The sequence below is a fragment of the Chrysoperla carnea genome, chromosome 1 (assembly GCF_905475395.1).
Source record: "Chrysoperla carnea chromosome 1, inChrCarn1.1, whole genome shotgun sequence".
Lineage (NCBI taxonomy): Eukaryota > Metazoa > Arthropoda > Insecta > Neuroptera > Chrysopidae > Chrysoperla > Chrysoperla carnea.
In genome coordinates, this window is record NC_058337.1 from 128,900,170 (window position 1) to 128,925,520 (window position 25,351).

Sequence of the window (25,351 nt, forward strand, 5' to 3'; positions counted from 1 at the left end):
AATAATGAAACCTTAACTAGGTTCTACGTTATACATACTACGTTTAATTGAGAAATTTATCACCTACATCATACGTAAATTACATCATTATAATTAAATTTCTACATATGGGATACCTCCCTATGCAACTCCTTCCTATGTCACTGCATCCAGATACAAAAAACTAAGTATAATAAAATGTTTTTAAATGTAAGTTGGGCACTTTTTACCTGCTCGAAAAATGTTATGATTATTGTTCATTCGTGTCAAAGGAAGCGTAGGAAAAGTTTAAGGTATATTAAATTAGAAATAAATTTTAAAATTTTCTCAACAAATTTTTATAAACACATATCTCAAAGGAAAGAATTTTCTGGCGTTTAGGTTTCTTGAAAATTAATGTGAAAACCAATAACATATATGCATAAGGACGTAAAATTCGAGTGCAGAGGGTAGCAGGAAAAAAGGCGTCTTTCTGGGCGAGATCTTGTCGTAGCGTTGCTCTTGGTTGCGTACTTTGTACTGTGGAGCAGGCTGTCTTTTTTTTTAGTTTTCAACATAGATGTTTTCAATCACTTAGATAGCCTAATGTGCAGTACGGAACACGCAACAACCGATGACTAAACCCTGCCCAGATAGACGCCGTAAACTCAGCCACTTATGACTAACTCAGCCACGAGTGGCGACACTTGTGACATAGTTCGCCATATACCTTAATATGCTATATAACCTTAAATATAGTGTCAATTATTGTCCAGGATTAATTTAATCCTTTTATCAATAAAGAGTAATATCTTAAACGTATTGCATTTTTATATATTAAAGAAAAATTCATCTTTTATAACTTATATAATACATACTCTAATATACGAACAGAGTAATTCCATTCACATAGGATCAAATTTGAATGTATTTGCTCTATTACATCCAAATTATATCAAATTTGGAGAAACCAGGTATGTAATCCTAAAATTTCTTTTAGGATTTTCTAGAATATGGGGTATTGGTCCCGATATTTAGTACAAAAGAGAATTTTACCGAAATAAATGACCCAAAATTACTGGATTTCAAAAAAAATTTCATTCAGTTCAGATCAAATTTGGCAATTTTATCAAAAAAATCGATTTAACTGAATGACGTCATCAAATTCAAAAAAATTTAACTTTGCTCTATCACATCCAAAATTTATTCAATTTTGATAATCCAAGAATTGGTCAGATTATAATTTTTCTTCCAAAATAGACTCATGCTGATTAGTACAATAAATGAGTCTTTATTAGCTCAACTCAACTTACTATAATTGGGTTAAGTTAATACGGATATGGATGTTTTTTAGTATTACAATGTGACCACGACGTATTAAGCTATTATAATTTGTAAAAGCCATTCAAAAATTTATACATCTAATTAGAATATGAATAAATTACCAAAATCTTTGAATATTATCCCCCGAACGAGCAAAACAAACCACTTGAATAAATAAATTATAATTCGATTTATAATATCATTGTACAAATAATACCTAATAATGAATTTTCAAATAATTGATTGGAATCATCTAACACATTCTGGGTATAATTAAATATAAACTTATGGAATACAAAATATGATCTTAAAATTTTGGTTAAATCCCTCGAGATATTCACACGAGTTCAAGTTCTGAATTAGAGTGTAGTGTATTGTATAACTTAAGCAACAATATACCTTATTCTCAACAATACAATAATGATGAAAACCAAAACTAAATTTACTTGAATAAATATTAACAGTGTGTCTATTTGGGGTATAATAATAATATTTTACCTATGAAATGAAAATGGTTTTGCGTATTTAATATTTTATATACAATTACTATTTTATTATGTTGTTCTTTATTAGTGTTGGACTATATCAACATTTAATTCACGAACAGATCCAACGAACGAAATCGTGAAGTATTTTCATAAAAATAATCGTGATTTCGGGTTTATTTACTCTAAATAAAAATGATCTTCAATCTTTATTTATCATTAGTCATTATGTATAACCAAATGTTGACGAATGGGCTTGATCAGTATAAGGGCGTATAACTTCGATGACGTAACCTCTTTATGACGTGTGACGATGGCTTTAAGCGTTAAATTGGGGTTCCACCTAGGTGAGAAAAAAGGAAATTGTGAAGCCGACGAGTTTGCCAGAAATGGCACAATGCTGCGGGACACAAGCGTCAATAAATACTCGGGAGTTCCATTTGCGAACTGTAAGTTACTCCTGAAAGAGGATATCCTGAAAAAGGCCAATCTTAGATGGAGGGAAGAACGTACTTGTGGTACTACAAGACAGATATGGTCTGAGTACAATCGCAGGCATTCCGAAGTTCTCATATCACTTCCAAGGACCTCTGTTCGCAAAGTTGTTGCGGCTATCACAGGACACTGGCTGGGCGGCAAGCATGCTGAACGCTTAGGCCTGGCAGTGTATCACGACAACTGCAGGAGCTGTCACAGTGGTGACGAGGAGGAGACAATGTCTCATCTTCTCTGTCACTGCCCAGCTCTTGTCATGAGGAGATGGACTTACTTGAGCCAGCCTCTCTTTGACGACCTCTCCGACCTAAAGTCAGTCGACGTCAAAGCCCTCCTGCTGTTCTTAAACAGTTCCAAATGGTTCATGGAGTAGTGGCCGGGGATGATGGAGTAGCACCCCAGGACAGCTACTCTAACCTAACCTAAGCAAACCTAGGTGAGAAAAATAGAGTTATGTCCAGCGTCAAATTGAAAAATGAGCGACAAAAAAGTTGATTAATATCGATAGTCGATATTATTTTGGATGGTTTTACAAAGATACTCTCTAAAACTCTTTCAAACTACATCACCAGGAATTTGTATTTTATTTCACTTTGTTCTTACAGATTATAATTAAAAATTATTCATAATTGAAGAACAATCCAAAATGATTTCTAGTATTGCAATCATTATCAGCGTGTTGAAATCATTTTCAATATCCCATTGATTAAAATTTGCATTAATCAAAGCAAGTCTGTAAATTTAATCAATAAAAAACAATAGAATTTCAAAATCAAATGTTTGAAAATTACTATTTTTTTCAAGGGCATAATATAGATAAATATACTTGAATTCATCAGGACAATAGGTTTCTTAGAGGGACTTCGCTCTTGAGAATTTGAGTATATAAAAAAAGAATTAAAAAAATATTGTTAGCATCAACTTTGTTCAATCCATCACTACTTTATTCATTTACATTATTCTCGTAAGTTTATCAAGTTCATATAGAATTTAGATTAAATAATAAAATTTAATTATTATACTCACTAGTTATTATTAGTAGTTTCCTTCCTAGAAAACTGTTTATGTTTAAATTATTATGTAATCTTTACTATTTTGTGTTGACATAATTATTTTGACACCTTTTGATACCACAATCTTGTGTTTTTATTCAATACTTACCTATTTCAATTTTGATTGTATTTTGTTGTAAGTGTTGAGTGTTTATGTTCCCTTGTTGAGCTTTATTACAAAATACTTACGTGTTTTTCTCTCCTGTCCCAGTAGAATTTCACCTTTTCTGAGAAATTTAATAACGACGAAAATTTTATTCAACTATAATTATCTTATAAATTTTTTTTATTCATTCATTAAACAATTCAGTAAATCTCAGTTTTATTGAATTGGGAATATTCATGTATTTCTTTTATATTTTTAATTCATAGTTTACACCGTTATAACAAAGTAAAAAATATAAATACTGTTTAAAAATGCTGTACATAAGTGTAAAAAAATATTTAAAATACATTATAATTTTGAGATATTTAAACGCAGTTTTTTGGCGCTCTCTGTTGATGACGTATAAGTACGTGAACTGTCAAATTTGACAGTTCAATGTATAACTTACACTTTAAAAAAATGAATTTACAACACAGAATTTACACTCGTTATTATTAAGTTTTCTAATAAAAAGCCGTAGAATAGTATAATTTAATGAAATACCATATAAAATGTAACTAATTAATATCATACAGTATGTTAACAAATTTGACAAGCCCGTACTTTGATGTCACGTCCGTATAAAAATTTGAATTTCCGTTTTAGAAATTTTTAAATGCTCTCACTGAATTTGTACTTTTATTAATTAATTTTAAGTAATTAAAAAGATATTAATTACTAAAATAATGGTTTAGTTGAAATGTCCTGTCATTAAAATTACGGAAGAAAAATATTTGAACCAAATTTAAATTTCATGAATATTCCCTATTCTTTGAGATTTACTTCTCGAAACAGGCAAGCTACATATCCAAATATCGTTTCTTCTTCTGTAATCATTTTTGACTCACCAGAAATATATGTCCAACAAGAATATGCCGAGTATCTAAAACTTGAATAGCTTCGCATGTAAAGATAAATTTTAAATAATTTTTACTATTTTATTTATTAATATATCGATTAATACATTACACGAGTTTAAACAATCGATTATTATAAGAATATTATTAATTTTTTATTGTTATTATTATTATTTATAATAATAAATACAAAATTTAAAATTTATTTAACTGAAATTTTTAAGATTCTTATAAACAAACAAACAAAAAACATTTACTGAGTTTTTAGAAAACACACGTATACGAGATAAAATATTATTATTGTTAACTTATTTTAAAAAACATAATTATGGTTTTTTTATATTTTTTAATCTCTTTTTTTTATAAACACACAAATTTTCAAAAAAATTACGTGTAATTGTTTTGTTTTGTAAAATACTATAAAAAAAACCTTTATGAAAAAAGTTTTTCTTGAAGTTTTTAATAATTTTCACAATAGTTTTTCTCCACAATAAATAGTTTGTTTAATTGTAGTTTTTTAATTCAAAAAGACTAACTATTTTATTAAAATGTTTTTTTTCTAAGCTAATTTTTCTCACGTTACACTTAATATAAATATATTTTAATTTGTTTTCTGTTTTTTTATAAATTAATATATAAAATGAAAACCCGGTGGTTTTATATTGAAATTTTTTTCTGTCCATTTCGGTTAAGGTAAATGTTTTTTTCACAATTTTTTAATATATACATAATGATTCACAAAGATTGAGATACACTCTGTAGTTTAATTTATTTTATAATTTTAATGATAAATTAATTCGAAATAAAATTCCGAAAGAACCTGAGAGTTAATATCATTGCTAATCAATTTGTAAGTATTTTTACAATTGATATTGCTTTTACGGTTTTTTAAATCTACATCGTATTTTATGATCGTTTTATTCTGTCACGGTGGGGAGGAGAAAGAAACTGTGTTTCACCTGGATGGACTAACTTGAGCCAGCCTTTCCCTGACGACCTCCCCAACCTTAAGTTCATTGACGTCAAAGCACTCCTGTTGTTCTAAAACAGCTCCAAATAGTTAATAGACTAGTGGCTTGAGATGGGCCAACTCTTTTTCGATATCACAACGAGCCCTTTAACTTAAGTGTGTCCAACCCCAGGATAGTCACTCTAACTTCACAAAACTTCACCTAACCATGGCCGTTTTACGGAAAAAAAATTAATTGATAGAAACGGTAGCTCTGCTCCTCTTCGTTAAATCACTTCAGTGGTCAATCATTGCCGATTCGATAAATATGTTAGGTTCTTGTGTAAGAAGTTCTACAACAGGATATAACGAACACATTATATACCAGGTCTCAACGGTGATGTAAATGTAATCAATAAGTTTTTTAGACGCGGGCTTGTTTTGGGGAGTCACTTTTATTACGACAATAACGGCTGAATTAATCTGCCTTTTCTTAGAAAATTACCTAAAAGTGCGTTTATAAAATGTTTCGAGGACTGGCAAAAACGATGGTGTAAATAGGCAGCGTTCAATGGAATCTACTTGCGAAGCGACAAAATATTAATAACTGTGAACTCCAAGGAAAACAAAATTTAGCAGCAAATTATTTACAGGTTTAAAAGGGAGTTAAATTATCACGCAGAGCGTTAAATGCAAAAATTTATCATTAAAATAATAAAAATTATTTAAGACTAAGAGTAACCTTTGTGAAATAAATAATCAAAAAGAAATATTTAAAAAAAACTTTTGTGACGAAAACTAACTACGTTTCAAAACAACAATGATTTTTTCCCATTTTAAAAATTGTTTTTTTTTTTTTTTGTTTCTAATGTCTACGAATTTTTTTCCACATGATTTTACTTCCAATTTACAAAAAAATATTTAAATATAATATAGTTTAATATTAAATATATAATAAAGTTTCTGATTTTCTTCTTTTATTAAAATGAAATAATACTTGATTTAATTACGAAAATATTTTAAAAATAAAAATATAATATTTAATTCAAGTTAAATTTTTTTGTTTTTGTGATTAATTTTTGATTTAAAAATCGTGTTTCACACTTGTTCTCAATAATTCTTGAACAAACAACATTTTGTGTAAGCCCAAAACAAACACTCTGTGGTGTGAGATATATATTTTATTAAAAAGATTATTTACGTGAATATTAAATTAATTGATTTAATTATTTCATTTTACTTTTTTGATTTTGTTTTTGCTTTTTTTAAACTGCCATCGGATTATTTTGATGGACGGGTATATGGGGAAGTTCGATAACGTGATGATTCATGATGTCTTGAACTGGAACTTGATGACGGTTTATAATTACTCTTCCACGATCGCGAAGATGGTTCTGCTTGTTCAAAGGATATATTTTATTATTAATTTTTTTTATAGTTTATCTTTGATTTTTTTGTTTTTGGTTGATTTTTTTTTTTTCAAATTTCTATTTATTAATAAATTATTTAAAATATTGTGTAAATGAATACTAAATCAAAGTTCTCGTTAAATTCTTTTTGGTTTTTTGATTTTTACAGTTTTTGTTTTGTATTTTTTTGATTTTTTGCTTTGATGTTCAGCTTCATTATTTATTAAAAATTAAATATTTAAAATGCAAATGATTAAAACTAAAATTATCATGTAATTTTTTTTATCGTTATCTTCAATTGAATTATGTGATTTTCAACATATTTTGATGATTTGTAAAATTTTTACCGATTTGTGTTTTGCACGTGCGGTAATTGGTGACATAAAATTGAACTTCATCAATCAGGATGCACATTATTGCGCGCTAACTTACAGAGTAATAGTCGTCAACAACAATATTTAAAAAAATATAGGTTAAGGACATTAAAGTTTGTCTAAACGTTCGAACAAAAAAATTCAAGAATAAATTTATTGGTCATTAATTAGATAAGAAATTTTCCAAAATCAAATCAATAAAAGTTGTCTCTGGCTAATTATGGCCAGATGAATAAGCAAAGAACTTAAATACAGGCGTCTCCTCTCCAAAACTAATCGTAGTTTATCTGCCTTGAATCATTCCAAGTTGGAAAATATAGCCCAGTATTTGATACTCTGACAGTACTTATGTCAGAAAAAAATTTGCTCTGAAAATAAGGAGACTCGAATCGAACTACGTTTTGAAATATTTTTCCAGGGTTTGGATAAGCAAAGAATTTTCTTTCTGGATCAAATTTACATGGATCCGGTAAGTATTCTGGATCAATATCAATTGGGTGGTCCGTCTGTTTGAGTCCTACATTGGGGCACCAAAAATGCATCACCTAGATTACTACAGAGTATTCAAAGAATCAGAAGAATCAAGAATTCATGGATATCTCAGGAACTATGTCCCAGAAAATGAAGAATATTAAAGACCTATACGAATCACGATTCTGTGATCGGACATCTTGAAATAACTGAAAAAAACTAGAATTTACAAATCCAGTTCAGTTCTTTTCGTTGATGCTTGGAGCACTAAGCGCATCTTGATTATTGAGACTTTGCGCATGCCATGCGACAGGCCAAGCAAATTGAGCTCGGCTTAAACTCACTATAAAACAATTGAAAAGGGTGGTGAGACTTTTGACAAGTCCCTTTCGGTTGAACTGCCACGGAACTTGGAGATCTCTGATGATTCCACATGTAGGGCCTCTGTATGGAGGACGATGAAATCTCCATACAAATTATTTGCACCTTACAAATTATTTGGGTCCACCATCCTGGGAGCAATCCCGGAGGAAAAATTCTGGGCTTGAGCGATATTCGTCTAGGCAGACGTCTTGCCTTCGAGTGACAGGTTGTTATCAAGTAATTCACATTAACCGAGGATCTCTTGGTCAGGGTGCTAGAGATCCATTTGCGGTATCCTTTTTTTTGTATTATTATTATGCTCGGAGCACTAGACGGGGAGGCGCATTATTCTTTCAAAACTTCGGTAACTAGCATGTTTCGGAAGATCTATTTTTTTGACAAGACAAATCATCTTAATATGTTGAAATCATCAACCATAAATCATAAAATTATTAAAAAATATTTAAATCACAGCACTTATTTTGAATCAATTTGTGATATTTTAATTAATATTAAAAATTTTTTTTTGTTTGCTAATTTAAATAATCACGTCAATTACATTACTGAAGAAATCAAACATTTATAATATCGACACACTAATTATTTTAAGGTTAATTACGGACGTACTTTAAAATAATTAACAAAATTTTAAAATATATCATAGAAAATCAATTCTATATATAGAATAAAATCATTTCTAGGTTAATTTATTCAGACAACACTAAAACGCGATTGCACTAATTTTATAATATAAATGACATTTTCCATTTAGGATAATATGAAAATATGATAAAATGTAAGAAAATTGTTTAACGCTGAAATAAAAATCTATGATTAATATTAAAAAAAAAAAAACTTAGGTGGAGAAAATTGGTTGAGGGATGTACATACATGGAAAATTATGATGGAAATCATAAGGATAATTGATGTGAAATGCCAGGATACTATTTCTGATATCTGAAAGAAATTATTAAAATAAAAAAACAACTAAAAAAAGAATTGGAGTTTTATTTTTAAAAAGAGAGAGGAAGAATGTCCTCTGCTTACCTTCATAAGGATCTGCAGCTTCATGATGCCGACTTGAACTTGGATAATATTCGGTATCATATTCATCGTAATGATGACTAGATTAAAAAAATGTTTTGTTATGTTAAAAATTATGGTTTTCGTCAACTTTTCGGTTAATGCATCTATTTCTATCATCCCCACTTCTAAAATTCTCATCGAAAATGATAAGATATTGAACAAAATATGAGGTGTTACAAAACTGGAGCATTAGAAGAACAAAGTTATGTTGAGGATAAAATTCTAAGAATAAAGTTTCTTTAGAATTTTGGAGTTCGATGTGCCATTTGGACATGGGGTTTCGTTAACCATCCAGAATGGTTTCGTAGAGAGATTCTTTCACGCTTATTTTAAAACATCGAATACAAAAACTGCAAAGTAACTTTCTTCTAAGAATTTTATCTTCTAAATTACACGGCTCTTGTAAGTATACAGTCTTAAACACTCTGTCCTAGCAAGGATTTCTCGAGATCAAATTTCGTGACAGACAGACAATAAAATACTTTGACATATTTGTATAATAATTTAGGCTCTAGAGCTCAGGTACATTCTGGAACCTCATTTTGTTAAGGGCGTCAATTTCAGAGGCTTTTGCATAGTTCAAGTCCATCAAGTTTACCTCACAAGTAAAAAATTAATTTGTTGAGGACGATATTGAATAAGAAGGTAATCGAATAACAAATGCAGAAGTCTTTTTGTTCGACAATCGAAGGAATGGAGTATCAAGGAAAATTTCAATTTTCTAGGTTTCGGCTGACGCACATCCTTTATGTTTTAAATGATTTTTCAGTTCGTTATTTAATTTTCTTCTCCATCGTCCTTAAATTTAATCTCGTGGCACAATTTACGGTTTTTACGAGGCCCCTGAACTAGAAGAGCCCCGGGTAAGAGAATTTTCGTAGATGAAATAGTTGTTGAACAGTATCTTGACAATAGCCTCTCAAAATTCTATCATCAATAAGATGAGTTTCCAAAGTCTACCCTGGACCTAGTTCCAAAAAATAAATTTTTACATGATTTGGATAAAATTTATACCTGCTGCTATACGCATGTGAGCTTGGCGCTACGTATTCTACATAACTACGCTCATGTACCCCATGATGTGGTGGTGCTTCGTATGCTGGATCATCGTACACAGCACCATAACTTTCTTCCATAGCAACACGTGCTCGATCTAAAATCGATAAGATTTTTGTCTTAGCAGGCATAACACCTCGCGTACCTGCTGGGGGAGGTATAGCAGTAGCAGACCGACTTGGTACTGCAGCAACAGGAACTGTACGTATACCGGCTGTGGCTGGTCGTGCAACGCGTGGGAAACCGGCAGAACTATGTGCACCTATAATCATGTTACAAAAAATATTATTAGTTTCAAGAAATGGTGTATATCTCATTAAAAATACCACGAATTATTGTACCACTAGGTGGAGCTGAACGTTTTATTCCACGTGGATGTGCTGTTTCAATTTCTTCACCGGTTGTTGGATCAATTGTTGATATGATTTCCATTTCGCGCATTTGTTCCTGCCGTATGTTGTCGTTGTTATCCGGTATTAAGTATTTACGTACTTCTGCTAATGCGTAAGCGACGCGAGCATGTGCTTCCGCAGGTGGTCCTAAAATCAGATATAATATAGAAATATTTTCATTATTTGTGATCAATTGGTGGAAAATTTTAGAGCATTAATTCGCCATAAAGGAGAGAATGGCAGGATCGTAGGTCGGGGAAGAGAGGATTTTTTTGTTCGGTTACTTTATCTCTTGGGCAGTAAATTTCTATTTTCTATTAAAAAGAAAACACTAAATTTATTTGGTTGTGAATTGATCACCCGGTATATTAAAAGTGAGGATTAAATTGTAAATAACTACACAAATAAATCCAATCAGTTTAGGTATCCTGTGTTTGTTTATTGTAAGTTGTAACCATTCAAGTTTGGCATTGGTTTAAACAATAAACCAAAATTTTAATGCGATTGATTATCTGTGAAACAGTTAATACTTCGATAGAGTATTTAACAAACCGTTTATCCCATAGACTTATATTAAATACACTTCTCATCTTTATCTGACAAGTGTTAATTTTAGTGTTTTATCGATTTCTGACATATTTTGTTTTTTTAATATTCTTAATACTACGAATTTGAGAAAAATTATAACGCTACGTTATCAAGAGGTAAAGCGCTATGTTTAGCAGACAGAACAAAAAATGCTATTTCGTGGATTTTTATTTAGTATTGTCAAGAACAAAATCTATCTACTTACCTAGCGCACTAATTTCCACATGTAAATCATCACTTAAATGTCCATATTTTGGGTCTAAACTGTTACGTAATTCTTCTTCCTTAGCACGATCTTTCATTGAACCACGTCCAAGAACAGCCATTTTACACATTGTCTCCTCTTGTAAACGTTTCATTGAATTACCCTTAGGTCCCAATAATTTACCAACGAAATTAAACTGTAAATTAAAAAAGATAATTCGTTTTAGCAAATAAATTATTTTTTGTCCAAGGAAAACTTTATTACTTCGTAAAAATATACATTTTAGTTTCATTAGGAAATTTTGTTTTAACGGTATTTCGAAACATTACATAATGAGATAAATTTCGAATTTTTTATTTTTCATTATTAAAGGAAAAACAACTTCAAAATGACACCATATTCATTAAAGTTGATAAAGTATTATGGGAGTAAAAAAAATCCCGAAAAAAACCTTTTTGAGAAATAAACTATAGAAATAACAGATGGAACTGATGATCATCGACATATGCGACATCTATAACATTTGATTCAAATCATTTTTTTTAAGCCTAATGCACCTAAGTGAAGATTATGCTAATTTTATGAGCGTTTAGTCCTGTTATTAAAATTTCTCCGTATACTTTTTGGAAAATATGTGTTGTATTAAAAGAGATTGAACAAATTATATTAAATTAAAATATAATTTTCGAGCAAAAAAACCAACAGTTTATTTTAGTGAATTACAAATATAATTAATTGTAGTTGTTTTAGACAGTTTTACTTCAAAAAAAAAAAAAGGTCTGTTGTTAGTTTGAATAAATTGTTTTTTTATTGTACATGTAACAATTATATAATGTATTCCATTTATTACACATGTGCCGTCGAAGTCACTAAAAATTTTTCATTTATAAAAACAGTTGAGGTTTACAATAGCAGCAAACAATGATACCGACAAAAAAAGTTATTTCACAGATGTCATCACTACCGAAAATATTCCAGGGATCATAATCTAGACTCAAGCTGAACATTTCTTAGTGACACTTCACCTGCTTCGAGATTTATCCATTCCACATAAGAGTTGAAAGTATTTTTCGAGAGGGGATTGCATAAAATATTTTAATTTTTTCGTTTCAATGATGAAATCTGTAGGCATATATCTTTTTAAGATTGACAGATTGATCGCCAGTGGTCAAATAGGATCCATTGGTTCTTTCAAAATTAATTAAGGTATATTACGAACTATAGTCTCGCCATCTGTGAGTACATTAAACAAGTTATCAGAAATCTTGGTCAGTAATGTAGGTGAAAAGAAATGATTATGTATGGATAGAAACATTTATATGAATGTGTGGGTAAAAATAAATATGTATTTATGATTATTTTTTAACTTTCAACTAAAATATAAAAATGCGAGAATTTTTTCTAAGTAGGATCAATAAATTTCTTATTTACAATAAGATCGTTTTTTGAAAAAAGTTCATTTTTTTTTCTTAATGAAAAAAGCCAAAGAGATTTTGACAGTCAATTTCCACAATCATTTTTAACCCCCAGACTAAAAAAAGGGGTATAATTTTGACCGCCAGGTGCTTGCGAATGTCTGTGGCATCGAAGCGCCTAAACGGATGAACGGATTTTGGTTTTTTTTCCTTTGAAAGGTAATTTAATGGAGACTGTTCTTAGCTATGCTTCAAGTGTGATTTTAGGGTTCCGTAACCGGTACAACTAAAAAATAAGCGATGATCCTCAAAATCGATCCAGTTTGGAGAATGCTATAAGGAAAAAGGTAATTTAATGGAGAGTGTTCTTAGATATCTTTCAAGTGCGAGTTTAGAGTTCCATACCAGAAAAATTTCACGGGGGTTTTTTAAATTTTGTCAATTTCATTTGTCAGGCAACCCAATCGGGAGAAAATTTGTCCCTAAGAGTGTTTATTAAATAAAAATGTATCAGTCTTTAAAATGTTGTGAAAAACTAATATAATTTACTTCTAATGCATTATACTTTAACCGTGATCGAGTTTTCAATTTGTAAGAATTAAAATGCCAATAAATAGAAAAATTTACTTTGGCCGACCAAAAAGAATACACTTTTTTTTACAGGTATATAAAATAAATATATATCTATTTATAACTAACTGGTGTATGAAAAAACAATACAAAAGTTTTACAATTATTTGCGTTAATTTACGACGATTTTAAATCATAGGCGAGATTATAGTGGTATTAAACTTTTAAATAGTATGGCTTTTTTTATTTTTAAATAGAGCCACCCGTAGCGTTCCTTGTATGTTTTTAATGGTAATATGATTCACACCTGAGCTCCTGAATATTCTTATGTTTAAAATACCTGTACAATCTGAATTCTTTAAGCTTTTCAGCTTAATCATGACAAATAATGGTAGCGTTTTATTGTTGGATTTGTTGTTTACAAAAACGAGATATACTATGATAATTTGTACATAGGATAAACAAGTTTATGACAAAAAAAATAAATAGTTATACTTAGAAAATATTTCACGTTTAACGATTTTCAAATGGAACATTTTGTCATGCATAAATTGGAGCGAGAAATTTACAGGTAGTTCATTGGTAACATCATTCTAAAACCCCGACTAAAAAGAGGGGTGTTATAAGTTTAACGTGTTTGTGTATTTGTGTGTCCGTCTATGGCATCGTATCTCCTAAACGGATGAACCGGTTTTTGTTTGTTCTATGTTTTAAGTGCGAGTTTAGGGTTACGTACGCGAAACAACTAAAAAAGAGGCGATGATCAAACGCCTGAGTAATTTTCGTGAAACATAGACATGAAACATGAAACATTTTGTCGTAAATTAAAGTACAATCACACTAATCCGGCACTTCAATAGACCGATACATCTAATAATCCGACATCCTCTATCAATCATTATCCAAAAAAATGATTTTCGTATCAGTGATGATATTTATTATGAATTTTTCCATACAATCCAGTAATCCTAACATTCCAATAATCCGACATCGTCTGGTTTTTAATAGTGCCGGATTAGCCGGTGGGATTGTATTTTATTTTGTTTTTTAATCCTAGAAAACTATTTTCTTGAACTAAATATGTAAACATTGTTCTTCGACATAGTTTTGGCTTTTTTGCAGGGTTCATTCGAAGATGAAAAAGGAAAATAATTTCAGCCGCAACTGAACTTGCTTCAACTGACTATACCAAATAACATAAAGGTGGGAAAAATCACACTAATGTGCTGTTAGTTCGCAATATAGTAAACCATGCCCTTGTCAAGAGTTGGCAAATCAATACTGGCCCAACTTCGATTCTAAATAGTGATGACACAGTTATGGCAAAGCCTTGGTTTGGCAGTCCTTGCCAAGCTTTGATCAGTTGCTAACCTTTGCCAAAGCTTTGGACAAGGCCTGGGCAAGAGTTGGTAAGTGGATAATTGATAAACCAATACTAATCCAACCATGATTCAAAATTGTGAACCCAGACTGCGATAATTGCTTCAATTATTTATAAAAATTAATATTGAGTTGGGGAAAATCACTCCAAAACTGTGCTATTAGCGAAGTAACCAGAATTTCTGATTGGTACGGATCCTTAAGAAATATAGTTAAAACAAACAAACATGGTTGATAAAATTTTCGAGTATTTATAAAATAATGAAAATTAAACAATATGGAACACCGGAGCATGTTCGTTACTGTTATACAGTTCTTAAGGTAGTTTACTCGTAAAATTGTTTTTTTTTCTTAGAAATTCAAAAAAATTGAAATAAAAGATTAATAAAAGTATTCTGTATTTAATAGAAAAAATAATTTTTGTTCACCGACTGTGAAATATAAAAAAAAAACTTTTCTATGTATCTCGCAAACGGTTGTTACTATTTCCTACGAAAACAACTTATTGAAACATTAATTTATGACAAATTTTTTGGTACCAAGAAAAACGTTCTTGCCAATTTGTTAAAAAGATAAACAAAACACAACATCACTTGTGTGTGTATAGAGTATTCAATGTAATAGTATTGTACACTGTTGTCACAGATAGTGCAGAAATATAAAAGCATGTTTTTATGGACTAGAACGAGTGAACTACCTTAAATAGTAATAGTTTTAAGTTGTAAATGACTATGAGAGAAGAACAAAAACATATTTTATGTTGACTGTACACTTAAAAGTTTTGTATGCTTTTGAAGTGCTATGTAAATAATATTTAGAGAAAAATAGTAGAAAAATACGTGAAAAATGTTTTTATTTAACGTTGCACATACATCTAAGAAAATTAAAATAAGATAAAAAAATTGGTGTGATTACGTCATACAACGTCTATGCTTAGGCTAGACTACTAGGTTGTATTGGGAAAATCATTTTGTTATGCCATAGTAATTTACAACAATACTGTTCAAATGTATGAATAATTGAATGTTCTAGACTATTGCCTGTTTTCTTGTTTGAGCCTGCTTGACGTCATTTTCGTGATTTTCCCAATTTTAAATGATTTTTACATGCAAAAATTACGAACAATTCGCATCATTTTGCAAAATTTCGAGGAAACTGTAAGCACTGGAGATAGGCTAAGGCGTATTTATCATCGTAGCGTGCGTTCAGTCAAGAATACGTCATTGGATTTCTTTTTGTGGGGTTTTCTTAAGAGTTGCGTCTATTTCAACAAACTTGCAACGATGGAGCATTTAAAGCAATTATCCGGAGAGGCGGCCATTTGATTGACTTAATTTTCGACTTAATTGAGATAATATTAGATTTTGCGTGTTTAAAAAAAATTTAAAATTAGGAAATTCATATTGGATCACTTTGTATAGTCCAAATTTGGTATTTTTTTAATCGTACCAATAAAATCCCAAAAATTAGATACCGGAAAAATCGAAAATTTTATAAAAATTTTAACTAACACAAATTGAAACAAAATTTAAATTTCTATGCAAAACGATTTGCGCTTTAGTGCCCTCGTCTAGCAATTCGATTTAGTGTGTATACAGAGGTCGAAATAGCAGTAAAGAAAATATTGTCTTAACATGGTTCAAAAAGAAAAGATTAGAAGTGTTAGTGCAATGATTCTTTTTTGTCTCGATTATAATTATTTTAACACCGTTTTACTATTATAAATTTTTTTTTGTGATTTTTACATGACTGCACCATTACATTTTTATGCACTAATCCATAGTTTAAAACCTGTTTTTCCTTTGTGTATATTATTGGGTGTGAAAATCAAATGCTTGAAGCGTGTCAAAATGTTTAATTGAGAACTCATGTAAATCCGATTCATATTTATAAAATTTTTAATGAAATAATTATAATTAAAGTTTTTGATTTGGAGAAAATTTTAAGCCATTATTTAGTATGGAGATACGATTGGGTGATTCCATATGTGGATGATTCCCGACAAATTTTTCGGGAACTCAAAGCATTTTGAAGATCTCCGCCAATTATTAGTTTTTTCTGGTAGGTAATCCTAAACTCGCACTTAAAACATAGCTAAGAACACTTTCCGTTAAATTACCTTTCAAATGAAAGCAAAAAAATTAGGGATAGTATTTCCCAACTATGAATAAACAGTGGAACTTGATTTAGTGGGATCTGGATAAATGAGAAACCTCCATAACTGGAACTCATGCTGAGGACCCAACACTTTAGCACGGAATTATCTCTGTTAGTGGGACGAAGCAAACCTCTATATCTGGGATTCGTTCTTACTATTTTATCCTCATAGTTACCTTTATCATCAATTCGAAGAAATACAATATACAAAATAATTGAAATAAAATTTTTGGAACTATTACATAATATGATGTCAGCTTACTTTTGACAATAATGCCGGAGTCTAAGTTAATAAAAAAATACGTATTTTTAATAAAAACTTACTCTGGGATGTTCACGTACGGGCACTAATACTTTCACAGAAACTTTAATTGGTTTTTCACGATATATATCAACATATTTATTCTCTCGTGGTGGAGCTTTACCCAATGTTTGAACTTTTTGTAGTTCTGTAACAGAAAAAGAAAAGAAAAATTATTATTATTATTATATTTTCATAGTCAAAAAATATGTTCATAGTTTAATTTAGAAAGAAAATACACAAAAAATATTCAATTATATTTGTGGAATCATATTTTTGGTGAATGCTTCCTTGTATGCAATTTTATATAGGGTGTTCCCTTTAAACATTCTATGTTTGTATGTAGATCAATAAAAAGTGGGACGAAAATTTTATAAATAACGAACAGGTAAAGTCGTAATATTAAATATGATTCAAAATATTACAATCACATGCGCCATTTTTATACCATGTATATATAAAACTAGCTGTTTCCCGCCCGCTTTGCGTGGCGTAAAATATACCCGCTTTGCTGGGCAACATCCCCACTTGCACCCCTCCCTCCACATTTCCTTGCTTTGGATAACAGTTTTGTAATGTACACGTCATGCTCTTTTATTTGATACCCCACTTAGGTATATTTGTAAATATTCGATATTTCCTTCCCACTTTCTCGCTACAACTTTCTACCCTCCGAAGGTTAAAAAAATTTCTAAATGTAATTTAAAACATTCTGACCAAGTTTTGAACTATTAAAAGCCATAATTGAAAAATATGAATTTTTTATTCATGAACACCCCCGCAACCCCCCTTGTGGGTGGAATTTCGTAAAATCCGTTCTTAGCTGACCTCTACTTGGCAAAAGGAATATTCCTGCCAAATTTCAAGTCTCTAGGTCTTATAGTTCCAGAGATATCGTGATGAGTGACTATCTATATCTATAGAAAGTCTCCTATATATTTATAGAAGATATATCAAGGTAAACTAAGTTTTATTCCCAAGTTTGTAACGCTTAAAAATTTTGATGTTACAAATAAAATTTAGGTATTCGCACCGTGCGTGAGTTTTTTTGGATGCGTTTTCATGGTAACGATACACTAATATAATTATAGAATTGTATGGATTGCATTTATGGACTTAATCACCTAATTAGTCTATTTCCAGTTGTCCGCCTGTCTGTCTGTCAGTAAGCATGATAAATCAGAAACGAAAAGAGATATTGCAACATAGATCAGTTAAGTCTTGGGTCCGTACGACCCATTTTGTAAACCGTTGGAGATAGAACAAAAGTTTAAAAGTAAAAAATGTTCCTTATAAAAAAATTAACAAACAACTATTGTTTGAAATATTTTTTCGTAAAAACAATGTTTACCCGTGAGGGTGCAAATAAGGTTGGAAAATTTTATAGTATGTATTATATGGGAATATTAGTTATGCCGTGTTACACGACTATGGCAATCTAAGAGTGACTATCCTTCGTTACTTACATGACGTAAAAAAAGAAACGATTGCATAATCAACACTGTCTATACATGGTTTTTCAAAAATTAACTCAATTAGTCAATTGTGTGTTTTCTTTGTTTAAAAATAATTCATATAGAAAACAAAACAACATTTTTTTTAGAACTTTGTTGCGAAACTTATAAAATTCCTTTTTCTCATTTTTTTACGAAATTCAGTGGTATTTCCCTGACTTTTTCAGTAGAATTTGAATTCCCGCACATTTCCAGGTTTTCCAGTAACGTAGCCAACATGATTTATCCATGAAAAAGTCTAAAATTGTTCTGAATTACAAAGTTTTCCAGGTCGATTTTACTAGTCCCGATTTAGCGAGCCAACTTGTATACAAAACTTTTCATTTTCAACATCAGAAAAGTTTGATTTTTTTTCAGTGTCAACAAATTCTAAAGTAAATTTCGTGTAGACAAATTAGTTTCTAAGAAGTTTTTAGAAAAATAGTTTATTTACAAGAAAAAAACTTTTTTGATAACTTTTTCAAGTATAAGAAAGAATACAATCCTATTTTAATTTTATCAACTGGTTAACTTTAATCCAAACAATTTTCCTGCCAGGATCTGTATTTTGTTTATTGTATTTTTTAAGGGAATTACTAACAGGAGTAACTTCTAATAAACATAGTTTTGATCAACCTAAAACATTTTTTACTTGATAAAATTCTGGAAAACCTAAGATTTTCTTTTCGCTCCGAAAATATTTGATTGTTTTTTGACTAATCACTTGTGGAAACTGGCATGGGAATGTGGACCATATCTGTTTTTCTTGTAACGAGCATTTTCGTAAAAGTTCACTTTAAATTAAAATAAAACAGAGAAAAATATCGTGCCGCGGCTGGCGCGTAAATGGCGTAATTTAGATTGACGTTCAATTTTCACACACTAATTTCGCCAATAACTCACCTAATGTTATATTCCAAGTGTTAAACCGCCTTTAGTTTGTCGCCGTAGATAAAAGATTTTGTATATCCTCAAGGAAAATAGTCTGCTGGGGTTAGATCGTACAATCTTGGAGGCCAATTAACAAGTCCATTACACAAAATTTAAAAAAAATTCAACAATTTGCAAGCGTTGCTCTGGGTTGAGTCTAATTATTCAATAGGGCTTTTCATTTACAAAATGATTTTTTTTTGTTTCGGACTGTTTTCAATCAAGTAAAGACATATCTTATTTCTTCTATCCTTGTCAAAAAGCGATACTTGATAAAGATAAAATATATTTAACTTTCTTAGGTGTAATAGTTTTTTGACAACTGTCCGAAACAAAAGCAAATCGATGAAAAGGTCTATGGCAAACCAAACTAAACGAAAATCGGCTGTCTGCTGTCAAATTGGTTATCAAATAAAATATTGTTGCCAACTCAAAAATGAGAGCCTCTAAAAAACCCTTTCAAATCAATCAGAATACATGTCAATGGTGAAACCAATTTGTAAAAGGTTCTCATAATAAATTCAATTCCTTTCATCATAATAAAATAAATATAAATTTGATATAGTTTCCCAAAATTATTAAATCAAAATTTAATAACAAATTTCAATCATTGTTTCAAAGATAATAAACAGATTGACAGGATAACAGGATAAAACATATTATTTGAAACATTTAACGAATTGAAATCCTTTCAAAACTACATCAAGTGTACATAGATTATGACATGGCATTGATTTGATGAAGGTAGTTATATATATATACACTCTACTAGACTAGTAACCTATTAACTGTAATATGATTGTCTTAAGAAGAAAGGCAGAAATTTATACAGGCTGATTTCCTAAAATGTTACCACCGTAAAATTTCTAAAACGGAATAGAAAATCCTGACCCTATTCTTACACTTTTTAGCCCTTATAAACCGTAGGATAAACTGCCAAAAATTGAGGTCAAGGAAATTAATTATTTAAATTTCGATATTTCGAAAACCAACGCAGATATCGAAAAATTTTATTTTTATTTTTTTTCTACACCCTTGAAGTTATAACAAAATTCATCAGCAAAGTTGAAAATAAGGTACAAATAATTTCAACCACAAGTCTAAACTTGTCTTGGTGCTCGTAGTATGATTCAGTCAATACAGACGAAAAAAAGGCCGGACCTGGAAAAAATTACAATAGTGACTCTGAGGTTATAGATCGTTAAGGGGGCATGTAAATAACTTAAAAAAAAATTAAGAGAATTTTTCGTTCCGCTGTTTTTGAGAAAATCCAAAAAAATGGGAAACAAAAATTTGGAATGCGTTTTTCTCGGAATCTATTGATTTAAGGGAAAAGTTTTTCAAATAAAAAATGTAGAAGACACTGTAAGCTACATTTTATGTCATTGGAGCAACGTCATACGAGTTAAATTACAAAAAGTAGGTGGCGTTAAAGTATCAAAAAAAGGGTTTTTCACGACTTTCATTAAGAAAAAATGATGTTTTTGTAAAAATGTAAATAAGAAAGTTGTTTGACTCAAAATTAGTTTCAACTTTTATTTAAACAATTTTTATGAAAAACTTACCGTTTTCGAGCTATAGTAAAACAATGTATGTTTAAAATAAACCAAGAAAATAAAAAGGAAATCAAGTACTCCTTTTCAAAATTTTAAAAAACTTAACTTTCAGATTTTTTAGCAAGCTGTATTTCAAAAACGGTAAGTTTTACAAAAAAATTGTTTAAATAAAAGTTGAAGCTAATTTTGAGTCAAACAACTTTTTCATTTACACTTTTACAAAAAAATCATTTTTTCTTAATGAAAACCGTAGAAAACCCTTTTTTGATACTTTAACGCCACCTACTTTTTGTAATTTAACTCGTATGACGTTGCTCCAATGACATAAAATGTAGCTGACAGTGTCTTCTACATTTTTTATTTGAAAAACTTTTCCCTTAAATCAATAGATTCCGAGAAAAACGCATTCCAAATTTTTGTTTCCCATTTTTTTGGATTTTCTCAAAAACAGCGGAACGAAAAATTCTCTTAATTTTTTTTTTTAAGTTATTTACATGCCCCCTAACGATCTATAACCTCAGAGTCACTATTATAATTTTTTTCCAGTCAAAATGCCAGATTTACTGTACCAGTACCTTAATAGGAAAAGCAAGAAAACTTCTATCGCTTCGCTGGGCGATTTCGAAAACTTCTGAATGGATTTCAATGAAACTTTACAATTATGTAGCTCATACATCATAATAACACATAGGCTATAATTTATAAAAATATCAGTTACCTGCTCGCTTCGCTGAACGATTTTCATTTTAAAAGCAAAATAATTTGGTTTCATAATAAAACGTAACATATATTTCGAGTGTTATGCTTGGTTTAATAAACATTAAATGATGATTTAACAAAACAAATTTTTCAGATTCTTACAGTAAGAATGAAAATTTTGGCCGACATTTGTGTAAACACACTGTACACAAGAAAGATAACCATAATTTCTAATATTTAGTTATCAATTATAAGTAAAATCAACCACCATATGAACCAGATGACGCTAGTCACCAACCAGTCACCACGTAACAAACCCCTATCTATATATATACCTCTGCATATGAAACTTATAAAGCCAACATACAAAATTACAGAGTTTAAGTAAAGTAGTGACAGAGTCTGTTGAAAATCGATTTGATGAAAATGTGTTAGATAATAAATTTATTTGTATAAGGATTTGTAAAGTAAGTGACTACATTAGATTTAAATCTTATTACAGTCAAAATCCACTATTGCGACATCGCTCATTTATACAGGTCGAAACTAAATTCAAATATGATCAATAAGTTTATTTCAAACTCACTGTAAGTTAGTAACAACAATCTTTATGTAGTTGACACAATCACATATGGACTAGATATGTCAGCTATGTGTTCGTAATAAACAAATCCTATATTTAATCGTGTTTAAAATTCAATCTCATTCTATTGTAAATACAAATATTTAGCTGTACTTGTACCAATCATTAGGAAATTGTTTGAAAGTATTTTTACTTTAGTTCAATATGAAACGGCCAACTTCGGGATGAGGTTGTCATTATTTTTTAATCGACTTCAAACAAAAAAGGAGGAAGTTATCAAGTCGACTGTATTTTTCTTTTTTTTTATGTGTGTTACCTCAGAACTATCGACTGGGTGAATCGATTTTGATGATTCTTTATCTGTTTGAAAGCTGGTGCTTCCCGTGTAGTCTCATTTTATTTTGGTCCAGTTCAGACAACGGCATCCATAAGAAAACCATAAAAGTCTTAAATTTGCAATAAGTATGCACGACAAAGGGACGAATAACTCAATATCACGCGAAACGATTTTGATGATTCCTTTTTTAGTGACAAATTAGTTAGTGTACTTTAGATTCACTAAAAATCACAAAATAAAAAAAAAACTTTTAACAAAAAGAAAACCGACTTCAAAAGAAAAACTTTTCCAAAATAAATTAATATGCACTAAAAAGTAAAAAAATAACGATAATACAATGAAGTTAAAATTATTGTTATTTTTGGAGTCGGTGTCAGCCAAGCTAATGTAGCAAACTGTTCTGTCAGAGTTCTGACACCGACTTCAAAAATAACAATAATTTTAACTACATTATATTATCGTTATTTTTTTTACTTTCTAGTGCATATTAATTTATTTTGGAAAAGTTTTTCTTTTGAAGTCGATTTCGATTTATTTTTGTTAAAAATTTTGGTTATATTTTTTTGCAGTGTCAAACGACCAAATTTATACGTCGCTACAATGTCGTCTTAAAAGATTTTGACTGTATATGAATTTGTATAAAGTGACTACATTAGATTTAAATCTTATTACTTGTGTGTTTGGGTGGCTGTTATTAGTTCAAACCGATGATTACTAATCCAACATAAAACCACTGGAATCCTTTTTATAGATATAAATAAATGTAAACAGATTTGAATAACCCCAAAAATAAAATAGGAATCGATAATAAATACGTGATACGAATATTTCGAACGATATAAATATTTTAACAACATTCATTTTGTCTGTTTTTGTAACAATTTCGAGATGTTGTTTGTGTGTTAGGATTGTCTTTGTCGTTAAGGAAATTGATTTTAAATGTAGAATAATGGTATTTGTTATTTTGCGGGAATAAATTATAATGGTTATTTTTATTGAAAAGATTTTTTTTTTAAGGAAAATGCCTAAAATTTTTATTGAATTGTCATTTTTAAAAATCAGCACCGTATGGCGTATATTTGAAATCATCAGAAAGGTAAAATTTAAAATTTTTTATCACGTCCAAAACTTTTCATATAAACAAACTAGCTATGAACTACTCGCTTCGCTGGGCAATTTCAATTTTAAATTCAAAGATTATTGTGTTAAAACCTTCACTTCAGATGACGTCACTTATCCTCCTTTTGTTCACAATTTCGTCGATTTTATTATTTTGGTGCGGAACCCTGATAATGAAACTTTCTCTACGTGAAATTATTTTTCAAATCGGTAAGTATTTAGTACCTACACCTATATCTTGAAGGCTGTTGCCCAGTTCATATCCTCTGTTGCTTTCACCTTTCTAAATGGACTCTGTAATTCCCTGCCTACAGCTTTTATCCCCTATTTTTACCCCTTTAGAGTAAAACTTTCCCAAATCTGAATGTCGTATTTATTTATATCTAATCAAAAGCCTAAAAAATATGTTAAAAGCATCTAGCTTTAAAAATGACGTTATTTTTCATACAAACTTGCATCCCTACAGCTCATTTTTCACAGTAGCCTAGACTATCTTTGTACCAAATTTCATTTAAATTGATTCATACCACTTTTAATTAACGCCCCTTTAAACTTGCATTCCTTATTTTAACTTCTTACAACCTTTTTTCGCATTAATCGCTTTTTTCGCCTATGTCCTTTCTCAGACTCTAGACTATCTCTGTACCAAATTTAATTCAGTTCAGTAGTTAAGGCGTGATTGCGTAACATACAGACAGACAGTTATTTTCGCATTTATAATATTAGTAAGGATTTAATCACAGAGAAATTGGACTAGTAATATGAAATCAGAACATTACAGTTGATCTAGTTCTATCGGACGTTTCGTCTCTTTATTGAGACTTATTCAGAAACTACAAATTATAATTGTAACCGAATTTATAAGATCAATGTAAAAAGTCTTGAATTTTTATTTGTTTAGTTTTTTTTAAGTAATTATGTATTATAGATTATTACATTATAATTTTGATAAATATAATTTGTAGTTGCTGAAGAAGTCTCATTAAAGAGGCGAAACGTCTAGCTCGATCAACTGTAATGTTCGGATTTGATATTCCTAGCCCAACTTCCCTTTGATTCAATTTGTTTGTATGGTATAATGATTTTCGTGAATGACAATCTCAACGATTACGTATTTTTAACCGAAGAAAAAGGAGATTTTTGAAAATTAAATGTGTTCTATAGAGGTCGTGCGAGTATTTTATACAATAGCTTTTAGGATATACGATATATATATTAATAGTGTAAAATGTTAATTAAATTTCCAAATGAATGTAACAGCTACTGCCTAGTTATTTATAATAATGAGTGATCTAAATTAATTTTTATAATATTTCTGAACTATTGTTAGGATTATTAGGATATGATATGCTGATGATGTTCGATATCTATTTAATAGTAAAATGTTAATTAAATTGTAAAATGATGTAAATACTAATTAAATAATACTTTTATATTCTAATTTACAGGGGGTGCCAAAATCATCGGGCCAAACAGTAACTGTGAATACCAAACAAAATTATAAAATGAAAAAATTTTCATATCCTTTTTTTTCGGTTTAATTTTTCGACTAATATTAGGGCAATGAGTAGTTTCACAAATTAAAGTATTTTCAAGTCCCAGC

At 29.9% G+C, this 25,351-nt stretch overlaps 1 protein-coding gene across 4 annotated transcripts in view; it reads right to left on the bottom strand.

The window, feature by feature from the left end:
* Positions 1 to 6,341: 6,341 nt before the first annotated feature.
* Positions 6,342 to 25,351, bottom strand: part of LOC123290996 (KH domain-containing, RNA-binding, signal transduction-associated protein 2-like) — a 42,963-nt gene continuing 23,953 nt past the window's right edge. Inside the window, exons 2-7 of one of the 4 annotated variants that reach the window (XM_044871413.1) lie at positions 17,055 to 17,179; positions 11,209 to 11,404; positions 10,365 to 10,562; positions 9,982 to 10,285; positions 8,929 to 9,005; positions 6,342 to 6,661 (exon numbers count right to left, since the gene is read on the bottom strand). In XM_044871413.1, the coding sequence (XP_044727348.1) occupies positions 6,546 to 6,661; positions 8,929 to 9,005; positions 9,982 to 10,285; positions 10,365 to 10,562; positions 11,209 to 11,404; positions 17,055 to 17,179 (1,016 nt within the window). In that variant the 3' untranslated portion in view covers positions 6,342 to 6,545. Of the gene's footprint in view, positions 6,662 to 8,928; positions 9,006 to 9,981; positions 10,286 to 10,349; positions 10,563 to 11,208; positions 11,405 to 17,054; positions 17,180 to 25,351 lie in introns of all 4 variants that reach the window. The other 3 variants (XM_044871412.1, XM_044871410.1, XM_044871411.1) reach the window with 3 other exon arrangements.